Source organism: Pseudorasbora parva, chromosome 15, assembly GCF_024679245.1.
Source record: "Pseudorasbora parva isolate DD20220531a chromosome 15, ASM2467924v1, whole genome shotgun sequence".
In the NCBI taxonomy this organism is placed as follows: domain Eukaryota; kingdom Metazoa; phylum Chordata; class Actinopteri; order Cypriniformes; family Gobionidae; genus Pseudorasbora; species Pseudorasbora parva.
Window position 1 is genome coordinate 12147633 of NC_090186.1, and position 27018 is coordinate 12174650.

Sequence of the window (27018 nt, forward strand, 5' to 3'; positions counted from 1 at the left end):
GTAATTCCCATGTCATTATACAAATCAGTGTCCTCATAAATCCTCATAATAACACACACACACACACACACACACACACACACACACACACACACACACACACACACACACACACACACACACACACACACACACACACACACACACACACACACACACACACACAATCAAGCCATCCTAGGTGTATATGACTTTCTACTTTCTGAATAACACAATCAGAGTTATATTAAAACGTATCCTGATGCTTCTAAGCTTTATAATGCCAGTGACAGCCAGTGTCTATTGAGTTGAAGCTCATAAATGCTCATCCATCCATAATAATCATAATCTTAATTGTAATTCATCTTGCGGAAAAAACGTAGTGCGACGTAGAACATACAGTATAGTGTAAGCTTTTGAACTACGAGAGGCGTTATACTTTGCATACGTTGGTTACGGAAGATGGCCTGTCATAAGCTAAATATTTTACTTTATAAAGTTTTAAATATGGATATTTTTCTTACATAACCCCATTAATTCGCTTTAGAAGGCCTTTATTAACACCCCAGGAGTTGCACGCCGTGTGGAGTACATTTATTATAGATGGATGTGCTTTTTTGAGCTTCAAACTCAATGGATCCCGTCACTGCCATTTATAAAGCTTGGAAGTGTCAGGATATTTATTAATTTAACTTCAATTGTGTTTATCAGAAAGAAGAAATTCATATATGGCTTAAGGGTGAGTAAATCATGGGGTATTTTCATTTTAAAGGGAAGTAATCCTTTAAACTGAAAAGAATGAATCGCATGCTATTAAATTTGAGAACCACTGACCTAACCCAAATCCTATACTTAAAATTGATAAGTCTTTTTTAACTAGTGAGGCCTAATAAAAAACATACACACACAGCTTGTGTGCACAGGTTTAGCTATACTCGTGAGGGCCAATTGTCCTCGCTTATAGTGATTTATGACAACCAACTAGTAAGGACCTTTACTGATCCTCATTAGCTTATAAAATTTTCCAAAACATGTTTTTGCCACTAATCTTATGAAAACTGCATACTGTCTCAATCTTCATTTCTTCTTTCTCTACAGATTGCATGCTATCATAAAAACATTTCTGTGAAGAGTCATGAGACAGTGTTTCGTGTGCAGTTTCACACCGGTGCTCTGTCTGGAGACCAACTTTCCTTGCAGAAAGAAGACCTAGATCACGGCAACAAAGGTACCCAAAGTGTTTTTGGTAAAATCATCGCACACAAAAGTGGCCCAAAGATATTTGAAGATAAAAATCTATGCAAGTATTTGCATTTGCAAAATAACAAACCAAATGATATTTACAAATATTTTGTTCAAAATGATGACAAAGTATTTGTACCATAAAACTGGTTGACAAATGTTGTTGGAAAATAGTTTAAAGGGGGGGTGAAATGCTGTTTCATGCATACTGAGCTTTTTACACCTTTAAAGACTTGGATTCCCATCCTAAACATAGACAAAGTTTCAAAAACTAATGTTGGACGTTTGATGGAGTATTTCTGTGTCAAAAATACTCCTTCCGGTTTCTCACAAGTTTCGGCGAGTTTTTTTCGAGTATGGGTGTACTTGATCGGAAGGTCCTTGTATGGGCTGTACGGGCTCTTCTCCCGGTAGGGTGCGCGCGCGTAACTAGAGGGAGAGAGAGGAAATGCACGCCGTAAACAGTCTCTCAGGTGCAGATCCAGTCGTCCGTGAACACTTATGACGTGCCGCGCTCCACTTTATTCCTATGGGTGACGTCGAGCGACTTCAACGCTTCAGCAGAGCATTCCGGGAAGGCAGCGCTGCATTTGAACCGATTTGAACGCAGAAATGACGGGAAGCTTCAAGGCATCGCTTCAGTCGCGTCGCAAAGTGGATTTCCACGGTCACTGCTGTCACAGGACTTCACCAAATCATACCAAAGAAGTGTGTTTTTGACAGAGCGGTCCCAGCGATAAAGGTTCGGTCCTGCTTTGGAAGCAGCCGGTGAGTAAATCAACTTCAAATGTCTGTTCTGTTGGCTCGTCGCGTGAGTAAACATCAGTAAACGATACGATCGCGTGCTTCGTCATTCAAATGCGCTAACGGTTACTCCATTGTTGTTCTGTATAACACTAGTCTGACTCTGACGTGCAAAACCGTTTTGCTTGCTACCTCTAAGGTCTAGTCCCATACAATAGTCCATAAACCGAATCATGTCCTCATAAACTGCGCGTAAAGACACACAAAGGCCCCTAAATACAGTACATACCACAGAGACGGACATCCTGATGTTGCCGTTTCTCCTGTTCAATTTATTTCAGCCTCAGATTTGATTGTGGATCATTATCTGTATTAGCTGAGATAGCGATGGGTTTCTCTTGAAAGCTTGAGGACATCACCGCTTTGTGCACATTCGTCATTCTTTAGCTCCGCCCACACGATACGCCTCCAGGCGCTCGGTTTTTTCCGGAAAGACTCGGTACAGCCCATATTTCTTTTATAAATATGATAAAACTAAAGACTTTTCGGAGATATGAAGGATGCAATACTACTCTATAGGTACTCAAGATTGACATGAGATTGACTGAAACTGACTGTTTCACCCCCCCTTTAAAGGAACTGTATGTAAGAAATGTTTTAATTAATCATGAAATGGCCCTTCTATGTCACTAGACATTAAGAAATCATGTTAATTTCAAAGCCTTATATCACTGACAACAGTAGTCCGGCCAGGATATTGTCATTTAAAAGTTGTTGTCGCAGCCCTCAACTGATGTTGATGTTGACATGTTGTGTTTTGGCCTGAAGCTCCGCCCTCCACTTATCTACCAATCACAAAGTCAGTAGTGTTTTGGCATCCGGGTTGCCAGATCTGCTCTAGTTACCACAGCTTCAGCTACAAACGTTCCTTCTGGATCTTGCTGCTTATCTGGCGACCTCGAGTCAGGTGGAGGGGGAGAGGGGATACACCTGCAGTACCAGTTTTGGCTACAATCTTACATTCACTTCCTTTAAAGTTAAGCTCTAGCAGCAGTATCTATATTCCACATTCTTTGGGACCATTTCCTGGTGCGTGAGTGGGTGCATGACTGAGCGTGTGAGCATGTCCGAATGTTTTTGGTAAATAATGACAGGCAAGACGCATGGTGGCCCCAGCTGATCTGAGCAACAGATAGACAACTTAACTCTTTACACAAACACTTGTGTAATTTTGATCCTTACACAATGGGAAACCTTACACAATCAAGACAACTTTAATGTGGATTGTCAGAAGCGAAAACGGTCACATGGCTGTGGCGAGTCACAGATACATCAACTCATTGAACTTGTTTGTTGATGTTCCCGCATTGCTGCGCGGCATAGTTTTTTCCATCCCTTTCAATCCTTTTAGTCATCATTTGCTTTTGTCTCCTTTCAAGACCCAAGATTCCCAGGGGATGGTGTGGTGGAGGTGCTCTTTTCAGAAATTGCGGAGAGAGATCCATCCCTTGCTTCAGGTATCCTCACATTTCTCTACTGTGGAAGATTTTTTTTATAGGTCTTGGTGAATTTGTATGATCCAATATGGCTGGTTTGTTTCTTTATTTCAAGACTGTGACTATTGGAGGAACAGTTCAGCCGTTGTCATTGAAAATGACCCTCTGGATTCACTACAGGCTCAATGGGACTTAAGTGAAAATTCTTCAGAAATAGGTAACACTACATTACCTACCTTCTTCATAAAGTCTAAAGTAGGCATCTTGAATAGAACTGTGGGGGTTTTCCCATGTCTTATTCTGTACATACAGGACATTTGTATATATAGGGGAGAAGCAAAGCTTGTTGTCACAGACGTTCAAAAGATTGGGATCAGTAAAATGTTTATTGATTTATTTATTTAAGAAATTAATACTTTTTATTCAACGAGAAAGCAATAAATTGTTCAAATGTGACAGTAAAGACATTTATAATTTTACAAAAGATTTATATTTTAAATAATTTGAACTTTCTATATTATTCAAAGAATCCTAAAAACATTGATAATAATAAATGTTTCTTGAGCAGCAAATCAGCATATTAAAATTACTTCTGAAGGATCATGATTTAAGTAATGATACTGAAACTTAAGCTTTGACGCAACAGGAAAAAATTACATTAATTTATTCAAATGTATAACACATTCATAAATTACATTAAAGATTTTTTTTTGTTGTAAACTAAATGCAGCCTTGGTGAGAATAAGAGACTTCTTTCAAAAACGAACCAACCCCAGCCTTTTGAAAGGTAGTGTAATTCAGCAAATAGTATAATACAACTAACCACTGTGTATGATATACATATTGCAGATGTGTGCTAAATTGCTCAAATGAAATTAATTTACACAATAAACTGTTGGTCACTCAAACTGTTGGTCCATTTAGGGAAAAGTTCTGCTGATCTGCAAAGTGATTATTAATATCATGTCAAAAAGCCCAATTATTGGATGATTATCACTAGTCTAGGATCATTTGATGTACATTATGTTTTCAAATCCACCATCTTTTATTCTTTGGTCTTTTTTGTTCAATCATGAATCACAGTTCGTTTTTCTTTGCATCCAAAACAGATATGATGTGTCATCATGAGCTCATCATGTGTGCATGCGTGTGTGTGTCCTCAGGCTATGGTTTTAACTTTTGTGCTTTTCAAATGGACTATCTGAATAGTGTAAAAGTCTGAATACACTTTACTATATCTTTATTAACATACTACAAACTGACTAAATCTGGCTTTAGATTAACTAATTCAGGACATGTTTTCATAGTACTTCATAGGCCACTTGTGGGACTTCTGTGGCAAAACCATGAGATTGTGGGCATTTATTTTAGGAGAGGAAAACAAAAGCATGAATGCACATGTAAGCAGTGTTTATTTCAGGATGCAAAGAATAGTTTTCCGATACACAAAGTCTCTGTAATGGTACAGGAAAACACTCTTTAACTCTAATAAGTCTGGGCAGTGTTCGCAAAGGTTAATTGGAACATGTGAGACTGTGTGGGACTGTTCAGGGTGGGTGGGAAAGCTTAACCTCCTATACAATAATAGTAAAATTCTTGTATTTGACCCAAATCTAATCTTGTTTGGTCTGAGGCCTCCAGACCATAATGACTTACCAGTTACCATAGTACCGCCACATCCTTTGCTGCTTCCCTTGAGGGTTTGTAATTACTGTAAATGTTAACGTTGCTGCTCTAGATGAGCTGTAGTAATGGAGAGCTACTCAACAGTGTATACAATGTTTTGTCCAGAAGAGCGAGTCAGATTATCAAAGCAGTGGGATGGAGCTTAGACATAACAGACCCAAATGACTTGTTTTATTCAAGGGCCAACATGTAGGGCTAAACATTACTACCAGTTTTATTTTTATTTTTTTAAGTTGTCTTCTACACAAAGAGCAATAAGGCAGAGAAGAAAATATGATGAATTCCTATGAATGTTCAATGTGATATACACTTGCCAAAAGTATTGGGACACCCCTCCAGATCCCTGAATTCATGTGTTCCATGGACCCAGGTGTAATCAAGCACCTAGGGATGCAGGCTGCTTTTACAAACATTTGTAAAAAAAAGAATGGGTTGCTCTCAGGAGCTCAGTGAATTCAAGCGTGATAGGTTGCCACCTTTGCAATATTTGTTTTTAATGTTGCCATATCAGCACCTGTGTCTGTTGAGCTGTTTTGTTCTGCCTTAAGCAGCACATAAAGGAACATTTTTGTAAATGTTCCATGCTAAATTTTTGTTCATGCTCAGTGAATTCAAACGTAGTATTGTGATAGGTTGCCACCTGTGCAATAAGTCCATTCATGAAATTTCCTCCATACTAAATATTCCATGGTCAGCTGTTAGTGGTATTATAACAAAGTAGAAGCAATTGGGAACAACAGCAACCCATGTAAAGTCAGAGCGGGGTCAGCATATGCTGAGGTGCACACAGTGCGCAGAAGTCACCAACTTTCTGCAGAATCAATAGCTACAGACTTTGTGAAGCCTTAATAGTGCGTAGAGAGCTTCATGGAATGGGTTTCCATGGCTGAGCAGCTGCATCCAAACTTTAACTTACCAAGTGCAATGTAAAACGTTGAATACAGTGGTGTAAGGCGGCACGCCGCCACTGGACACTAGAGCAGTGGAGATGTGTTTTCTGGAGTGATGAATCACGCTTCTCTGTCTGGCAGTTCTTAGTCTGGGTTTGGTGGTTTCCAGGAGAATGGTACTTGCCTGACTGCATTGTGCCAAGTGTAAAGTGTGCTGGAGGGGGGATTATGGGAGGGGTTGTTTTTCAGGGGTTGGGCTTGGCCGCTTGGTTCCAGTGAAAGGAACTCTTAATGCTTCAGCATAAGACATTTTGGACAATTTCATGCTCCTAACTTTGTGGGAACAGTTTGGGAATGGCCCCTTCTTGTTTCAACATGACTGCACACCAGTGCACAAAGCAAGGTCCATAAAGACATGGATGAGCGAGTTTGGTGTGGAGGAACTTGACTGGCCTGCAAAGAGTCCTGACCTCAACTCGATAGATAACCTTTGGTATGAATTAGAGCGGAGACTGCGAGCCAGGCCTTTTCTTCCAACATCAGTGCCTGACCTCACAAATGCACTTCTAGAATAATGGACAACAATTCCCTTAAACACACTCCTAAACCTTTTGGAAAGCCGTCCCAGAAGAGTTGAAGCTTTTTTTTAGCTGCAAAGGGTGGGCAAACTCCAAATTAAACCCTACGGATTAAGAATGTCATTGAAATTTATATGCATGTAAAGGCAGACATCCTAAAACTTTTTGCAGTATAGTGAATCAATGACAGCAAACCCAATGGTATTTGGGTCATTCTATTTAATTTGTTCCTTTCTGGTTCGGGTTGGGTACCGAAACCGGTGCCAGTATAGCAATGGTACCTATATAACCAGTATGTACCGGACCAAATCAGAATGCAGATTTTGGTTCCTCATTTTGGTGCCACTTAAGTTCAAACGTGCTTTCGCACTTTAGCTGGTGCTGAGGCAGAGACACACACACACTCAGTGCTCGTCACATATCACAACTATTCAGTGTTTTCAACCACATGTTTATTTTAGGTTTCAGACATTTAAAGGCACATAAACACTAGCAAAACACACACACACTGATGTCTACGGAAGAGGCAATAACAATACTTTCAGATAGTTTTAATTTGACGAATTTACGTGTCTTATATCAAATACACATTATATAGTTAGTTTACTCTATTATTCTCTGAGTTTACTGGTCACTTACTTTCATGTGTTTTGTGAGACGTGATGTAAATCGGACACATCCGATTCTCTGAGGCACAAACTAACATAGCAGCGCCCTTCGCGCATTATAGATCAACATGATCATTATAAAGGTTTTAACTGACAAAACACATTCACTTACACATTTGAACATCAGAATATCAGACATGACATGGTATCAGTTCATGACATAGTTAGCAAGTTTGAATATTTTTTGTGAATATTGAATATATTTTGAATAAAATAAAAAAACGTAATAAAACCGATACAGCTGAGCTGTCGTACAGCGCTATTGTGGCTGCTGTGTCGTCATGACTCATGTGAGAAGAATGACGCGTCGCCATGGAAACAATAAGGCGATGCGTTCGTAGATATAGCCAGAGAATATGGTCATATTTCTGTAAAATAAAGCTGAACTGAGGCTGGTTTGTAGCAGACCAAGAATACAGACATTGCTGATATTAGTACTGTAACTTATTTAGAGTAAAATTAGTAGTTGGGTTAGGTGGCTTGGGTTTTACTGTGAATTAAGTAAATTGTGTTTTGTATCTATTTATATTTTAAGTATACTTTAAACTTGTAATAAATTGTTTAATTTAAAGAATTAAAAAAAAAAATCTATAAAAAGCCATTCTTTAATGTAATCCACCAGCGTTTTGTGTTGCTCATGTTGTTGTTTTTTTGTTGTTATTTTTTTAATTATCGGTTCGGGCACCATACCATAAAAACCCCAAATGATACCCAACCCTATTTCTGGTATAATAAGGAGGTATCTAAAATAATAGTAAAACAATGTTTTTTTTTATTCATTCAGTCATACAAATAATATGTTAATAAATGTTAATAAATTGTACAGATTGGACAATTTTATTATATGCCATTAGAACAAAGTTTTTTTTTTTAATTTTTGGGAATAGTTTGTTGTTTAAAAGAGTAAAAATTGATGATAACAGGGAATAAGCTTTTATTTCAGTATAATTCATTAACTTTACAAGCCAACATCCATGATATTTATTTTTGAGGTAAGTAAATTTGCTAAGAAGAACACACCATTTTACTAAGCATGTAGAAAATGAACATTGCTTTAAAAGATGGAGAAAAAAAAACACTTTAGCTTGTAAAAATGTCCCTTTTCATCAAAAAAATAAAATAAAATAAAGGTTAAAAACTATGGTAAGTTGGGAACTATACTCTTCAAAGGTTAGGTGTCTCTAAGATGTCTTAATGCGTTTTAAAAACTAAAACTGTTAATAATTTTGTAAAATATTATTACAATTTAAAATAACTGTTTTCCATTTGAATATATTGTAAAATGTAATTTATTCCTGGGATAGCAGCTGAATTATCAGCAGCATTACTTCAGTCTTTAGTGTCACATGATACTTTAGAAATCATTCTAACATGCTGATTTGCTGCTCAAGAAACAGCTATTAACATAAACATTAACTTATTAATATCAATATTGAAAACAGTTGTGCTGCTTATTTCAAAGCATTTATTTGAAATATAAATCTTTCGTAACATTATAAATGTATTTGCTTTCAATATAATGCAACACTGAAAACCCTAATAAGTTGATTGAACTCAATTGATTTGAGTAAACTCGTTCCCAATGGAGTCTCCCAAAACTTGTATATTTAAGTTCACTTAACTTGGTGCTCACGTTCACTGTACTTAAATTGTTAAGTTTACCAAACTGGGTACACCAGAAGTTCAGTAAACCATGCTGGGTACAACCAATCAAAACTTCAACCTGCATTGCAGCATGAATAAATTATACATCTGAATTGTGACATGTGCGCATAAAAAAAATTAAAAAAATTAATTGTCACCATTGTAGAGTTTCATACACGGATTCTTGATGTCTGTGCATGTCTAACTAATGCCATAGATTTGAACATTTTTTGCACAAAAAATAAAATAATAAATTGTTCAATTACCACAAGAGTAAAGAATCTCATGGAAATTTGTATTAATATTTCAAAACTATTAATAACTGCTTTGACAACCAGAGCAGTAGACTCTGCATGAGATCAGGGATTCTGCCAATACATGATGATGTTATCATCGTCGATGATTAAACAACATCACTTGTTGATATTTTCTCTTGACTTTGTGTTCCTTCACAAATGTGTCTCACAAAACAGCCAGAGAAACATTATATTATAATATTATACAGTCAAGGGTCAAGAGCCTAACTAAAGTAAACACTTATCTCCTTCATGGTGACTTCCAACAAAACTATTATTTTCATTAAAACAGAAATAAAGTCAGTCTGGTTAATTATAAGTTAGTTCACATATTATTATTATTATGTTTAGTAACTTACAAATTTTTACTTACCAATTTTAGGATTGCACACATTGAAAAAGTCTTCATCTCAATTTGAATCAGCAACAGAAAAGGACCGCCTTTTGTAAATGTCCTCCAATCAGTGAATTAGTTCTTGTTGCCAGACAGAACTCCTTGCATGGCAAATCACAAGCAAGACCATAGCAAGCTATTTTAATTAATTATGATTTTGAGTTCATTCAAATTGAAATCTTAAGTTTATGTATTTTGTAGGTTAATAAGTTAAACTAACTTATATTTTTGAGTTTTTGGACTAAACTAGTAATATTTAGTCAAGATTACTTGATTTGTTTAAGTAAAGACAACATTAGGGTTTACAGTGAACCTTGCTTTTCTTATTGACCAAAAACAAGCTTTTTTGGAGTACAGTAGGAGAGTAAAATTTGTGGTGGCTGGCACATCTTACCCTACCTTCCCCTATACACAACATTTAATTTTGCAGAGGTAAATCCACTTGAGGAAGTGGAACATAGTGAGTGTTTAACTTTATGAAAATGAACTTTGTTCTCCTTGTCCAGTTAAAGTTCAGTGATCATGGAACTATTAAGTTACATTTGATATGGTGGCTGTTAGCTTTTGGCGCCACACATTCTAGGCTTTTACATAGTGAAATGACATAGTAAATTCCATGGCCGGATATTTAAAGGCTGGGAATTTCTTACACAACTGTAAGAAATCAATCCCACCAGCTTAATGTGTGTGTGCCTGTGTGTGTCATGGGACTGAGTCTTGATGCACATCTGGTTGTGTGATTCCGTCCCAAGCAGCCGTGTAATTTAGAGATGCCTCATGGTTGGTGCACAAACAGCCTTTACAATTTACAATACATAGGCTCAAATATAGAATTGCACACATTCACAAACACACACTTGTATGTCTGTAATTACTGCCAGTCGCAACGACAAACAGTCTAAAGGAATGCAACTGCCAGCCGACCAAAGTTTCATACGGTTTCATCATTCTCTCCTGTTATCTTTCTTTAGCTTTCTTTCAATCTTTCTTTCATCATTTTGTGTTTCTTTTTACCTTGGCACTCTTGTTCTTTAGTACATCAATACCTCCCTTATCTCTCTCTTTCGCTCTGTGTCTTTTGCGCTCCGTCTCTCCACCCACACATAACTCCGCCCTTGTGTTTACATTCCCCACTCCATATTTGGAGGGCTCAAGGTCCTCAGAGCGTCCGTGCACGCTCTACAACAAGCATATGTGTGTGTATGTGTGTGTGTGTGTGTACAGCTGTATTCTGAGGAGCATTGGCTGGTTCAAGCGGAATAATGCTTCCCAAGCCAGGATTTTCCCCTACACCCAGGAGGGGCACCTGAAAGGGGTTACCTGTGTGTGGAGGTGGAGAGAGAGAGACGGGGAGAGCGAGCAGCACTGTTAGAGGAGAGGGAGGAGGGAAAATAGGGGAAAGGGAGGAAAAAGATTGACTGAGAGAGAGAAAAATAAGAAGAGGAAAGAAAAGGAGACCCAAGGGAGCTGTTATCACCTTATGGGAAAGAATGCAAGCTGCCTGTCTGTTTAAAACTGCATGAGGAGAGAAGGACAGAAAAAGAGAAACATGCAGGACAAAATGGGAACAGTCGCCTGCAGGATAAACACGGTCAGGACTGCTTGCCTTTTCCCCCTTTCTCTATTTATTCAAGAAATATAGTTTGTTTTTCTTTTTTGTATATTGTAGAAACTCTCTCTCTTTTCACTTATGACTCTGTCAGATGTCTTTTTCTCTTGCTCTTTGTAATAGTTTCCATGGTCGAAGTCATCTGTTGTCCTCTCAGATACCTTTGGGGTCTGATCCGAGAGGATGTTTCTGGAAAGCATTAGGTTTGTGCCGCTCCGTGCATTTTTGAAGCGGTGCGAAGTGGTGGGATACACTTTCAACAGCAAAACGGTTGATTTATTTTGTGAGCTGTTGAAAGCTCTTGTGATAAATGAATGCAGTTGTACTTCATTTATCAGGGAAAAGTCACTTTTGAGAGTTTTCGAGTTTGCTTTTGATGTAGACTAAAAACACTTTAATAAGACAAGGGCAGAATATTAAGAAATGTGACTAAAAATGACTTTTTTGTAGATGCAATGAAGTCATTGAAAGTCAAGTACGAAGTTGACACATTGGTCTGTGTGAGGCTTTTGAGATTTTTAGTTTTGATCAAGTGGTCTGTTAAATATTTATTTTAGATGATTATGAAGTTGATTTTATAATATAGTTTGTATGTCGACTATTGAATCACAGATGTGTGTGTGTGTGTGTGTGTGTGTGTGTGTGTGTGTGTGTGTGTGTGTGTGTGTGTGTGTGTGTGTGTGTGTGTGTGTGTGTGTGTGTGTGTGTGTTTGTGTGTGTTTGTGTGTGTTTGTGTGTGTTTTTGTGTGTGTGTGTGTGTGAGAGAGTTGCCAGCTGTGGCGTTTTATCATGCATGCCTGGTATTTGTATTTCAGCCTCTTGAGACTAGAGAAGCTTTACTGGTTTAGTTAAAAAGAGTGTTTTTCACCAGTTGACGCACTGATCAGTTTTACCACTGTTACAAACTTTTTAACATTTAATGTGTTCATGCTGTATTGTAAAACACTTTTGCTTCTATTGAGGTGGGAACAGGTTTGGTGGTCTGGTTGGGTTAAAGGGTTGGTTAAAAGGTTGAGCCAGCTGTGTAATCGCATAAATTAATTACAGATGTATTAAAATGTATTGTAATTTTAAATATAAGTTCAATGTAAAAACATATACACACTAAGTACATTACATCAAATAATGTATAATAGGATACAGAAAATAAGCTCTGTGACCAGAAAAAGTTTATGAATCCTAAAAGTTTTGCTCGTGTAATCTTCACAAATGAAAACAACTTTTATGAATTTTCAAGCTTAAATACATTTTCCATGAAAGTTTGAGTTGGAATAGTTTTCAAGAGTGCATTTATAAAAGCAATAAGGCTGTGAACGTGGACCAGTAAGTAAGGGAGTTTACTCATCTGATGCTAAATGTCTGTGTTTAGGTGTGTTTGTTCTGTCTACATGTGTGATGCTGCCTTCTGGCTTCATGTTAAACAGTAGATAAGTGTTATCAGTCATGATCAATGCTGCGAGAGTGTGTGAGTGTGTCATGACACATGATGCTATCTGCATACGATCTGTGTTCAGCTGCAGCTGGCTGACTGATGTGTCTTTGCTAGAACACACACAATGGCAACACAAAGACATCTAGGTCTATGTGTATGTGTATTTTTGTGATGACTAAGGTGTCTGCATCTTGCTAAAGACGTGTTAACATTACCCAAACTATGACACACAGGGCTAAATGTAAGAGGAGTGGGTGAACATAAGTACTTCTGACATGTTTAAAATGATAGTACATTGATGTATCAGGTATCATGAGTGCCAAATGCAACTTTAAAATCTCTAAAATCATATCTGTAGCTGAAATATTTTGCTTTTGTTTATCTGTTTACCAGCCTTCATGCTGTTTCAAACCCGCAAGACAAGCTCAAACGTGCTGCGTAACATGAAAATAAACCTAATTGGTTCTTGTGGAAGCTCAAACGTGCTGCGTAACACGAGAATTAACCTTGTTGGTTCTTGAGGAAGCTCAAACGTGCTGTGGAACACAAGAATGAACCTCATTGGTTCTTCTGGAAGCTCGAACCTGTTGAGTAACACATGAAAATGAACCTCATTTGTTCTTGAAGCTCATGCGCTGCGTAACATGAGAATGAACCTCACTGGTTCTTGTGGAAGCTCAAACGTGCTGTGTAACATGAGAATTAACCTCATTGGTTCTTATGGAAGCTCAAATGGGCTGCGTAACACGAGAATCAACCTCATTGGTTCTTGTGGAAGCTCAAACGGGCTGCGTAACACGAGAATGAACCTCATTGGTTCTTGTGGAAGCTCAAACGGGCTGCGTAACACGAGAATTAACCTCATTGGTTTTTGTGGAAGCTCAAACGGGCTGCGTAACGCGAGAATGAACCTCATTGGTTCTTGTGGAAGCTCAAACGGGCTGTGAAACACGAGAATTAACCTCATTGGTTCTTGTGGAAGCTAAAACGTGCTGCGTAACACGAGAATTAACCTTGTTGGTTCTTGTGGAAGCTCAAACGGGCTGCGTAACACGAGAATGAACCTCATTGGTTCTTGTGGAAGCTCAAACGGGCTGCGTAACACGAGAATGAACCTCATTGGTTCTTGTGGAAGCTAAAACGTGCTGCGTAAAACGAGAATGAACCTCATTGGTTCTTGTGGAAGCTAAAACGTGCTGCGTAAAACGAGAATGAACCTCATTGGTTCTTGTGGAAGCTCAAACGGGCTGCGTAACACGAGAATGAACCTCGTTGGTTCTTGTGGAAGCTAAAACGTGCTGCGTAAAACGAGAATTAACCTCGTTGGTTCTTGAGGAAGCTCAAACATACTGTGGAACACAATAATGAATCTCATTGGTTCTTCTGGAAGCTCGAACCTGTTGAGTAACACATGAAAATGAACCTCATTTGTTCTTGAAGCTCATGTGCTGCGTAACATGAGAATTAACCTCATTGGCTCTTGTGGAAGCTCAAACGGGCGTGACGCAAGAATTAAACTTGCTGGTTCTTGAAGCATCCTTTTGTGGTAGTTGCGTAGCTGTCAATGGAGGGAAAAAAAGTATAGCTTAGATTTTATTAAAAAAATACCTTCATTTATTTTCAGGACATGAACAAAAGTCTAACAGGTTTGGAACAATGTGATATGAGAGTTTTCTTTGAGCTAAAACCTTTAAGGTACATTCTTCTTTAGTGAGGTTAGAAGCACTGTTAGAAATGTTTTTTTATATATAGAAAAGATACATTGCCCATCTTGCTCCAACCAAAGTGATTTGAATGCTCCTGATGTCATAATTATTACTTTTCAACTCATAAAAATGAACTTCAAGGCTTGAATGCTCCGTAAGCGATTTTAAGTGGTTTTCCAAATCATAGAAAGCATTTATGTTCAGCCCAAAGGGAACAAGTGTACGTCGATATATCACTTCACTGGAAGTGAAATGCAAACATAAATCACATAAGCCAGTAGAAGAAACCATAAATACTGTAAATGAGACAATATTTCACGTTGAATATTGTAATAGAAATGTATCACCAAGCTTAGGAGTAATGAATGACAAATATATAATGATTCTAATATATATATATATATATATATATATATATATATATATATATATATATATATATATATATATATATATATATATATATATATAAAGATATAAATAAAAAAATATATAAAGTATTATTAAATAATATAATCTATCATTAATATAATAATTCAATTTAATATAATTTAGTTTAAATATATTATGTCTTCTAGAACTGCATATGCATATTTATGTATTTACTTTGAGTATATTTGCTGCCCAAAGTGTTTATGTTTCATGATGTTGCAGGGCACTCGAAATAAACTACTTTTAATCCCTTACTTACGCCTGTTTCACACCGCAAGCATGAGCAGCGCGTGAGCTGCACTTCAGCGTAACTACACCGTGACTGCAGCTGCAGACGCGCGAGTGTAATGCATTCACACTGGAAGCGTTGGTGCAGCGTCACAGCAGCGGCTCCCACAATGATAGAGCCTATACCTGTCTGAGTATTAAATACTAAACTAAAATAAATTATTATATTTTCTGCCTAGTTTACTTTACTTTTTATAATACTTTCACCCAAACTGAATAATTAAAACAAGTTTAAATGGGTAAATCTTCTACAGATGATTTTTATTCTTCGTTTTCTTTTTCTGCATTTTAAAGCGCTTTTGTGATATTATATTTATTTTGTCCATCAAAAGTGTGCTTTCGCTTTACACCGTGACTGCAGCTGCAGACCGAGAGCCTTTACCTGTCTGAGTATTAAATACTAAACTAAACGAAAGTTTGTTATATTTTCTGGCTAGTTTACTTTATTTTTTATAATCATAACCATACTTTCACCCAAACTGAATAATCAAAACAAGTTTAAATTGCTAAAATCTTCCACAGATATTTTTATTCTTCGTTTTCTTCTCTGACATACTCCAGTTATTGTTCAAATACACTACACGTGCTTCCTGTGTGCATTTTAGGCACTTTTTGTGTGAAATCACATTTATTTTGCCCTTTAAAAGTGTGCTTTCACTTTAATTGAGCGTCAGCAGCGCAGCAAAAATAGGCTCGCAGCCGAAACCCCCGCTTCACTGCTGCTCACGCGACGCTCCTGCTTGACGCTCACGTGCTGCTCCTGCTCCCGGTGTGAATGCACTCATTGATTAACATGGGCGCCGAAAAAAATATGCGCTGCTCACGCGCCGCTCACGCTTGCGGTGTGAAACGACCGTTACTGTACTGGGAGCAGTAAACATTATGAAGGGTCCCTGTGAATTGAAATGCAACTTTATTGCTCCTTAAATATAAAGTGGTGCAGGGTTGATGCATTTTTCTAAGCCAAAACCAGGAAGTTAGCATTTTAGCTCTTCAGGCTCAGTCCGCTTCTTACAAACTATTTTAAATTTGAGGGAAAATGTTTTTTTAAGATAAAAACTGAAAGAGTTGTTAGAAGCTTAGTGATGATGACGTTGAAGTCATGAGACCGTGATGCAGTCTGTTTATAGCCTACCTTTAGCGTTTTACTTCTGCCGCTTGTATTTAGGCTTTAATATGTATAGAAACTGAAAAAAACTTTCTTAACGTTATCTTAAATGAGTATGTATCATAAACTTTTGTTAATCACAGAGCTTACTCAAGATTAATCAAAAAGCCTTTGGTAAAATCCTGTTGGGTTTTTGTCGAGGAAACCAGTCTGATGCTAACTGATTGGTCTACAAATTTACATCATCCTTGCACTACATTATTATACTGAATCTTTTCGTTCTTTCTTCCACAGCCAAGCCACATGAAGGCACCCATTCTCTGAGCAGTGACTCTGGACTCTCCAGCTCCTCCCTGTGGACTGGAGGACAAGCCTCTGGGCTCGCAATCAGCTACAGCTCAGAGGAGCATACCCAGCTCCACAGAGTTATTCCTGGTCTCAGAATGGAGGAGGAACAACCTTCTCTAGGCATCCTGAGACATGACCCTATAGCCAGTCAAGCTGAATTTGATCATTCCAGTCATTTAAACGGTGAAGCTATGTTCATAGAGCGGGAGACGGACATTATAGATGACGACGACGACATCACCACCCCTAATATTGCCATTGCTGTTTCAGACTCTAAAAACACTCTGTCTTCAAAGGAAGTGTCTGGTTTGTCTTCAGGTGAATGCCAGAACTCCATCCAATCAGATGACTGTCAAAGTGAAGCTGCCATATTTAGAAATGATGCGAGTTCCTCAAACACACTCGTACACTCTACAGTACCTACTGGATATCAGACGCATATATGGGTGAAACAACAGCAGTCGGTGTCGCAGCCCACCTCTTACACACACACTCCATCAGACAGACTGGAACACAAGGAGGAGACGGAGCTCCACAGAGGTGCAAGCAAACCGTCATTACCAGACAACGGCTTTCCAGAGACGCAGTCAGAGCCAGACAAGGACGATGAGTTTGCAACTCTCGCTTTGGATATAGATCAATCAATCGAACAGCTCAATCAGCTGATTCTGGACCTTGACCCTGACTTTGAGCCAATCCCCACACAGGCAAGGAGTCACATGACCCGCTCAGCCTCCCTTCACACCAATGGAAAGACGCACTCAGGTGGAAGGGCCAAATCAAGTAAGAGCAAATCCTGATAAATTCACTAATCATAAATCCATTTATTGATAATTAACAACTGACCAGCAGTCCACCACAAAAAGTTTTAGTTTTATTTTAGCTAATGACACGGTCAGAAGTTTCGTAAAAGTCACTTTCGACATCCAGTGTAGACACTGTGTTCAATATATTAGTTTTTTCTAATCAGAAAACCCATATCATGCAGTCAGTTTATTTAAAATACTTTAATTTTAATCAAAATAAATGCTCAGCATTTCATTGTTATGGCTGTAAAATCAGTTCAACACCTAATTCAAAAGCAACTGTAAAAAGATCCAAGCACATATAATGTTTATTTAATTTACACTACAGTTCAAAATAAGATATTTTTCAATAAATTGATCAAAAGTGACAGTAAGCACATTTAAAATAATACAAAATAATTTTATTTCAAATAAATGCTATTTTGAACATTCTATTAATCAATGAATTGTGAGAAAAGCAGCAACTGTTTGCAACATTGATAATAATAATAATAAATGAGCGTCAAATCAGCATAGAATGATTTCTGGAGGATCATGTGACACTGAAGACTGGATGATGCTGAAAACTTTAAATTAAAATACAATAAAAACAGTAATATTGTACAATAATATTATAATCAAATAAACAGCCTTGGTGAGCATAATAGACTCACTTTAAAATTCTTTCAGACTCATAAAATAGTTGCATCACGTGTATGTTTATGAGTAAATATTACTATCACATTGCAAATACAAATTTTGTCGCTTTAAGTGGCATTTTTGCCTTGTTCACTGGTTCATTTCTGAGCTTGCAGCCTAGTGACTTTGAATTGATGTTTCCATTGAGGTTTTTGTTGGCAGGGGCTTAATTTATGTTAATAAATGCACACAAGTAACATACAATGGTTCTCTATGTGCAGCTCCTGACAGGTTTTCTAAAGAAAATAAAGTCCATTTCAGTGAGTGTGTGTGCGTGTGTGTGTGCGTGTGACTGTGTTTGAATATATAAACATCCAGGTATGGAGTACTGCATCCTGTAAATATGACCTCTGAGCTGGCTTTTTGTTTAAACTTGACTTTATTCTTGTGGTGTAATAACACTGCCATTGACAACTATTTAGTGATTTCCTAATGATGTTATATTGACTGCTGCTCTTAACCAGACACATCTGTGATGCAGTCTCCATGAACTCAATACTCTGGCTCTTTTGACCTCAGCGGACTGAACGTGTCTTGTTGCTTTTGAAGTGTGTCCCCTGCCTTGCATGTGTCCCCTGTCTACTCTTTTACAAGATCCCAAGATCCTTTCGGCAGGATCAGCCCATGTCAGAGAAGCTCTGGCACCTTGAATAGAGAGTCCTTTAGTTGAGTGGTGAAATCATCCTGTTGAACAGAGATCTATGCAGTGTGTTATTACTACTGTAGTATGTCACCAGATATATGCCCTGTGGTGTGTGTGTGTGTGTGTGTGTGTGTGTGTGTGTGTGTGTGTGTGTGTGTGTGTGTGTGTGTGTGTGTGTGTGTGTGTGTGTGTGTGTGTGTGTGTGTGTGTGTGTGTGTGTGTGTGTGTGTGTGTGTGTGTGTGTGTTTGAATACACATGGTGTAAGGACTGAAGAATGCTTTTGAAGTGAGCGTCTCCTGACACACAAAATGTCTTTCCCCATTGCTGAGTATTGAGGATTTTGAAAGTGATAGTTAACAGAGCCTGTACTGTTGGCCATTTGTAATCAATTATTACCATTGCTGCATCCCAATCCGCCTACTTATACTACGTCCTAAAAGTATGTACTCTTTTTGTGAGGAAAAAGTACATACTTTTGAGGGTGCGGCAGAATAGTAGGCACGCTTTGGGACATACTACTTCATCATCTTTAACGGACAGCTCTGTTGCTTAGATTGTTTAAACTGCCACGTCAATCATGTTGTCACAGTTAAAACCCTTAACATTCAGTTGAATTTAATTCCCTGCCATATCGGTGATAATTGTTATAGCACGTGGTCGTGGGTATTGCATGTGGAGACTCTCCTCATGTGTTTGCAATTTGAATATGAAGATGTGTTAATGGCCAAACATTACAAAAGTTCTCAAAGCTGTAACAGATTAAATATAATGTGGATAACACTGAATATATGTCTTTTCGTCGGGTTAGATACTGATCATAGATACACATCCGATCATGTTTGTAGCTTTTTAACACTTTTTTTTAAACACTTTTGTAGTTTTAATCGAATCCTCTGCCAACTCGCAGTGGGTTGTGGGCAACATTAGCCATTAGAGTGTGCACAGATCTCCACTTCGAATTCTAACCTGAAATAGTAGACCAGCTGGGTATCTTTGGAATACTCATTTCAGCATACTATGGTTTGGGACATTCTAATTCTATTTTTCAAATACTATTTAGGATGGATAGTATGCGAATTGGGACGCAACACATGTTTTTATAGTCATTATAAAAAACTGGGATCCAACTGTTTTTTTTATTTTTTTTATTTAAACCCGAAAATAATCAAAATGAATAGGATAAAAAATTTAAATAACCCAAAATTGTAATGTAAAACCAACCGTGCCATACAAGTCCTGATAATTGAAGCCAAAGCATCTCGATCACCCCTAGATGCATAAATTCCGCCTTCTCCATGAAGTGGAGACATAGACAAACTAAACAATAAAATTACACTTCAAATAATGTTTTTCAAAGGTATCTGTCATTTTAGGCATTTTTTTATCACGCTGATGTTAGTTCAAGTGTTCGTTCTTTAAAGGGGTGATGAATTGAGAAATCAACTTTCGTTTCAGCTTTTGATATATAAAAGGTCGTAGTAATATAAGATTATCCTGTAAGTTTCAGAGCTAGAAACTTCCTTATTAGTCAAAGAAAAGCTTTGGCCCAGGCCCAGAAAACGATCGTGTGCTTCTTCCTTACGTCATCGTGCGGCAAAAAAAAACGCCTCCACAGAATAATAAGCACGTGTAGTTCAGTAGCCCCGCCCACTGACTCATGGAGCTGTTCAGATCACACTAGCCAGCAGCAATAAACATGCCGAAGAAGATAGCAAGATATTGTGGAAGAACACAGTCGCTGCATAAGCTTCCTTCGGATCATTATATTAGGAATGTGTGATACTTCATTTATTTTTAATGAAGTTCCACTTCCAGCTCACGTGGGGAAGACATGTACGTGTGTTCGCTTCATTTCACTGTGGAATCGTTTGTAAACAAATCTCCTATGCTAGATTTGCCGACATATTGAGATTAAAACACAATGTTGTGCCTTCTATATTGGATTCGACAGGTTATCCAGACAGGCTACCAAAATGGAAGCCCGCCGGCAGGCCGGTGAATCTCAAATAGTGAAATAATATTCCTTTCTTGGTCTGGGCTCGTGTGTGTGTGTGTGTGTGTGTTTGTGTGTGTGTGTGTGTGTGTGTGTGTGTGTGTGTGTGTGTGTGTGTGTGTGTGTGTGTGTGTGTGTGTGTGTGTGTGTGTGTGTGTGTGTGTGTGTGTGTGTGTTTGTGTGTGTGTTTTTGTGTGTGGGGGGGGGATCTCAGATTTCCCTGAGAAAAGAACAAAGAACGGCACTGAAGTCATTCTTAAGAAGGGAAGATGTGTTCTGAGTTTTGCAGACATGGATACGGCGAAAGTTTAATCTGTCAATGAGCTCTGCTTCACCTTCGTTGCTCTGGTTGGTGTAGCGCTATCCTATCGCGTGCAGAGGGAGTTTGAAAGACAACCGTTTATCTCGCCCCTCGGATTGAGCCCTGTCAATGGTGAGATTCCAGACCAAACATCTTGATGTGGATCTGGCCTGTCAGGCTAGAGATTGGCAGCTTCTCTAAGCGCAGTCGCCCCCGAGGCACTAACCTAAATAACTAAATAACTAACTAAATATCCGTTTATTTCACAAAAAGTTTTTGATTAGGCGGGAGTGTGGGTGGAACCTTGATATCACGGCTCAGCTTTTATGCTCACTACTGCACAGACTCGACCAATGTCAGCACCATGTTTGAACACTGGCGGCTTCAGTTACTTCAATGGAAGAAAGTGTAGACGCATCATCCATCTTTTTTCAGTCTATGTCTAAAACGAATGCGTATTTTTAAGATTCTGGACTGCACCTTAGTAAATAAGCAAATTCAGTGATGATGTGGCTCTTTGTACAGACAGTCAGGTGTGTTTGCTTTCACTGAAGCTCAAGATGCACTTTGGATTTCAAATAATTTTGGAGAGGAGGATTCATCAAGATTCTTTTTCATGCAGCTTTCATTTGGTGAATTAAAGTTAATGTTATTAAAGCAAAAGACAGATTTAAAAAAAAATGTAATAATTGTTTACTTATTTATTTTAATATTTATTACATTTTCATTTAATACTCATTTATCTATATTTATTTATTGATCTATAAAATGTATTTTATATTTTATTTTGAAATTTATTTTATGGAATGTATTTTATAACCGCCCTGAAGGAAATGGCTCTAGTTTATGTAAGGTCATAAACTTCTCCTCATTGATTTTATCAAAACAAACATTGTATAATACCATGCTATTTTAGTTCATGGTGTTTGAAACGCTTTAACTTTCTTTCATGTTGTTAGAAAATCATGAATAAGAGTGAGATTTCATGGCTGAATGACTCAAATGTAAACTGCCATTCAGTGAATATCAATTGCGAATGCCTTCTAAATAACTCTTTCTTTCCGTGTGTGTCTCGCTCTGTACAGGTTGGAGACAGAAACAGCTCAGTGATGTCTCTGAATACTCTGTGCTGCAGAGTGCAGGGGGTAATCGAATCCAGAACATCCAGAGATTCGGCTTTGACACACCGACTTTGGTATAAATATACACATATTTTTACGTGCACAATTACTTCATAAATATATATCCACAAAACTTAAACATTAAAGATTTACCAACTAGTAAAATTGAATCGCTCACCAACCCTGTGCAAACTAAAATACAAGTTAAACTTGTATTAAACCCAGAACATTCCTATAACAATGCCTTGTGTGTTTTTGTCTGTTCCAGAGAGGTCTATATCACAATGAAACTGTTGACTTTGGTGACCTCCCTCCAGAGGTTGACAGCCCACTGTGGGTGGGTCTTAACCAAGTTCCGCCCACGCCGGCATTTCCTGTGACACCCCCCACTCCATATGGTAAGGCCGACACAGTGTTTGATGTTTGTTACGTGAGTGTGTTAGGCATGTGAAGCCTTTCACAGCCTTATTACCCTCTGCTCATGTAATCTATTTTAATATGGTCTTTTTAAAGACATCATAGCACCCTTGTGTGGTCACTGTGGAAAAAAATCCCATAGTATTTAGACATTTAATGCTATAATAATACCTTTACCACAGTATTCTTTGAAATACTGTATCGTGGTATATGATTATGTACATTGTATACATTATGCTATATATCATATCATATGACTAAGTAATAAAATAGAATAGTGCTTTCCTGCAGATAAGTTAAATAATATAAACATTTGCATACACAGACACATTAACCTGTTTACTGCTCAGATGTAAATCAATATCCATCTTCTGTGTACAGGTCAGAAGCTTGACTTCTGCAGTCTGCTCCAATTGAAGACATGTTAAAGGGATAGTTCACCCGAAAATGAAAATTAGCCCATGATTTACTCACCCTTTTTACTAAAAAACAGAGTGACAATTACTGCTATTATAAAGCTTGGATTAGCCAGGACTTCTTAAATATAATTCAACTTGTATCCATCTGAAAGAAGAATGTCATATACACCTAGGATGACTTGAGGGTGAGTAAATCATGGGCTAATTTTCATTTTGTGTGAACTGTCCCTTTAATTACTGAGAAATACCTGTAGCGAATTAATGTGATGAGACAAATGTATGAATGACGGTATCCAAGTCTTTTGAAAGAATCGATTTCAATTTGGAGATTAGTCGGTAGAGGACAGCCTTAACAACAGTGGTAACCTGCTCATCAAGTACTAATGCAAGAGTCCAGAATAACATCCCGGTTCTATAACAAGATCAGAAACGCTTAGCAAAATAGAGAATAGCCTACTTATAGTCTTCTTGGTGGCAGAAGTAGATCAATACACAACACTCTGTCTTATTAGTGTTAAGATGGAGAAAATGACTGGCTTTACCAGCCTTAAGCTTCACCTGCACTGTAAACCCTAACGCTCAAAATAATTAATTGGTTTGAGTAGAGCAATCTCAAATTAAACAAAGTAGTTTCTTTAATTTACCTAGTTATAGTTTCTTTCTTTAACCTTTCCTTAAACTGACAGATTTTAAATAATCTGAATTGTTTCATTGTTTTGCTTTTATGACCTTGTTTCTTTTAATTCAGACTAACTTAAATTTAACTGAAACTGGGTTGGGATTTCTATTTCCCAGCATCCTTTGCCATGACACTCAAAATAGACAGTAAGTGCCAATATAAAGTATTATAGTATGGTTTTTGTGCAAGATTAACGTGAAGTAGGCGAATTAGTAGTGTTTAATGTTTTCTATGCTAGTTTAGAAGAGTTCCTGTTATGTTGTGTTTTTTTAGTGTTACTATCATGGTGACGAGTTGAGCATGAACTTAGTTTGAGAACAGATATATATTAAATGTATTATATTACTGTACTCATTCAGCAAGTGCTATATGCTAATGCTACCAAAGCGTTGTGTAACCAATTAGCAAGGTGGCATTTATTGAATTAGCTAGTTTAAGCTAGCCAAGTTTCCAATTCTAAAAATGTGAGATTACATGATATTTTTAAGTTAAAGCAGCACTTGGTAACTTTTGCTCTCGGGGTCCCCCTACAGTTGGGAAAAAATAATGTCCTCAACTACTGTCGTAAGCTGTCATCCTACAACAGGGGATGCCATCGCGCGTGCATTTGTTGACATGACAACCCTGATAGCCCTGAACTAGTCATGCGCGGGTCGTCTCATAACCCGCGGACCCCTTATGTCTATTTTATGGTCGCGGGTGCGGGGCGGGTTGTAAAAATATATACAGTGGTGCGGGGCGGGCCAAATAACTTCATAAAAGCGGCCCTGCTGGTTGGTGCAGCACTAACAGTTCCCCTGAACACTGCAGGAGGAGTTCACATGCAGGTGTTCTTCTGGCGTTGGGTGTGAAATGTCTTCATCCCAGGTACAGTCAGTGGCGTTTCAGCATGTCATATGAATATAATTTCATGGGTTTTATTTTTTTCAAATGCCAAATAATCGCGATGCTCACGTTTACAAGCCAGCGTCATTATAGTAGTCTATTGGTTACCATTTTACAGAATCTATATGATACTTCAATTCAATGTTTGAGTGGTAACGTTAGGTAATCACCATAACAAGCATGACAGCATCGGTCGGGCACGCCATTTTTTTCTCGGGTTACTACCCGAAACCCAAAGTTTAAAAGTACGATTAAAAACGATACACACCCCATCAAGCTATGGCAAACGTGTCATTCAACTTATTGTAAGTCGATGTATTATCACAAGAGTCTTGAAAATATATTATGAAGGTTGTGAAGTTACCTAGTGTTGCTTTAAATGTATGAATTAGCTTACTTAAATATTTAAAGTTCAGAGCAATTAAAATGTTTGATTAAAAAATAAAAGTCTGCAAGTTCTGCTTACTTAAACTTGCTTACAACTGATTGTCAAAATATTTTAACAACTTTTTAAGGTTTACAGTGTGAGCAATGTGCTAGTGAACAAACAATTGAAACCACTTGGATGGAGTGGAATATATAGCTGTGTAACATCAACATACAGTGTTGAATATACAGAATGATACAGAATGTTGTATTCATGGAAATTGAGCCTAATGGACACATATAATGGAAATAAATATAAATGGTCCAAGAATAGAACCCTGTGGCACAAGTTACACTACTTAATCTGCTTAATTGTCACTTTCTCCTCACAGTGAAGAGTACACATGACTTCATCCCTTCAAGACCTGGTTCTCAAACCAATAGACACTACATGAGCTCTCCAATATGGCAAGGTAATCAACTGTGACTACATCCTTATGCTAATTCCTTTAACTGCTAATTTAGCAAAATCATGTCTGCATCTACATGAGAGGATCAGAATGTGTTCGGCTATTGTTTTGTGTATGTCTTTGTTCATTCTAGTCAAGGAAAGCATTCAAATGTATTTTGTATAAATGTGACCTTTAAAAACGCTCCCCTGTAGCAAAGTTTGTCTTGCTGCTGTTATAATCTGTGCTGCTCAAAATAACTCTGCTACAGGATGTGGCCCTCTGGGTCAGGATGCATACTTCCTGTAACCTGGCCATTCAGTGTTTTGGGAACTTGGAACTGGGTGCTTAGTATTAAGCCAGAATTATACTTGACTTTTGACGCGAACTCTTACAGTAGGCATACATGTAAACTCAACCTTTCAAATTACATTGTTTTGAAATGGTCTGTTGGGCACAAACACAGATGCTCTCGACACGTGCACTAGAAAGTTTCATCCTTGTCTGTTGTTTGCACTAATTATCTCCAGAAGTTAGTGATAAAAATGTATTTGTACAAACTTAAACTTTAAAGGCAGCTATTTCTTTCCCTCTCACACAATACCTTGTTTAGTCTCTATTGTTCTTGCAATCTCTAATTTGTTGTTGTTTTGTCTCATCCTTTTCTTTTTTTCCCTGTGAAACAACTGCCGGGTTTGTGTTGCCACCTTTGTCGACCAACTAATTAGCACAACAACAAAAAAATCAAGCCACATATTTAAGCTTAGTGTATACCGGAACACGTTGGCAGAACTCAAACAATTGAGGCAAGATCTGTTAAGAAATGTAAAGTTTAAGTAAGCAGAACTTGCTGATTTTATTTTGTATTCATACATTTTAATTGGTCTGAACATGAAGTATTTGGGTAAGTTTATTCATACATTTAACCTAAAAATATCATATAATCTAAAAAATTTAGTAGTGGAAACTTGACTAGCTTTAACTAGCTAATTCAATAAATGCCACCTTGCTAATTGGTTACACAGCACTTGTTGAATGAGTACAGCAATATAATACATTTAATATATATCTGTTATCAAACTAAGCTCATGCTCCACTCGTCACCATGATATTAATCCTACTAAAAAACAAAACAAAACAGAAACTCTTCTAAACTAACATAAAAAAACATTAACACTACTAAATGTGTGCACAAACACGCACACAAACACACGCCCAGTTTTAAATTTAAGTTAGTCTCAAATAAAAGAAACAACTTCATAAAACTCAAAACAAATTAACAATACACTTAAAAAAAACTCATAAGAAAAATAAAGTTCTAAATGCTCCTCTTAAAAGTTTTTGTTTGAACTAATTTGTTTAATTTGAGTTGGCTCTACTCAAACGAATGAATTATTTCGAGCATTATAGTTTAGAGTGAGTTAGGTTGATGACGAAATGTTTACTCCGTGTAGACATACTGTATACACATAAAAACTATAGGATAATTTGGGCTTTAGTGTAAATGCACAACAAATCATTCCATCGGTCAGTTATGTAACTTTTAATAAGGGAAATACTATTGCCTGATTACATCTTACTGAGAATGAACAGGAAAACACGGGAATAATGATGAAGAGAAAAGAGACTAAAAAAAGCTATTTTATTTGCCACTTTTATACAATATATTTAACTTTTTACCATTTTAACCTTTGATAGATATAAATCAATACATAGAAAT

The 27018-nt window shown here is 37.5% G+C and overlaps 1 protein-coding gene across 2 annotated transcripts in view; it reads left to right on the top strand.

Moving 5' to 3' along the window:
• The window catches only part of tns3.2 (tensin 3, tandem duplicate 2), a 64608-nt gene that overhangs the window by 12218 nt on the left and 25372 nt on the right, over positions 1-27018 (top strand). For both annotated transcript variants that reach the window (XM_067417122.1, XM_067417123.1), the window contains exons 10-16: positions 1078-1207; positions 3405-3482; positions 3577-3678; positions 16487-17323; positions 22048-22157; positions 22352-22481; positions 25242-25322. In XM_067417122.1, the coding sequence (XP_067273223.1) occupies positions 1078-1207; positions 3405-3482; positions 3577-3678; positions 16487-17323; positions 22048-22157; positions 22352-22481; positions 25242-25322 (1468 nt within the window). The remainder of the gene's footprint in view (positions 1-1077; positions 1208-3404; positions 3483-3576; positions 3679-16486; positions 17324-22047; positions 22158-22351; positions 22482-25241; positions 25323-27018) is intronic.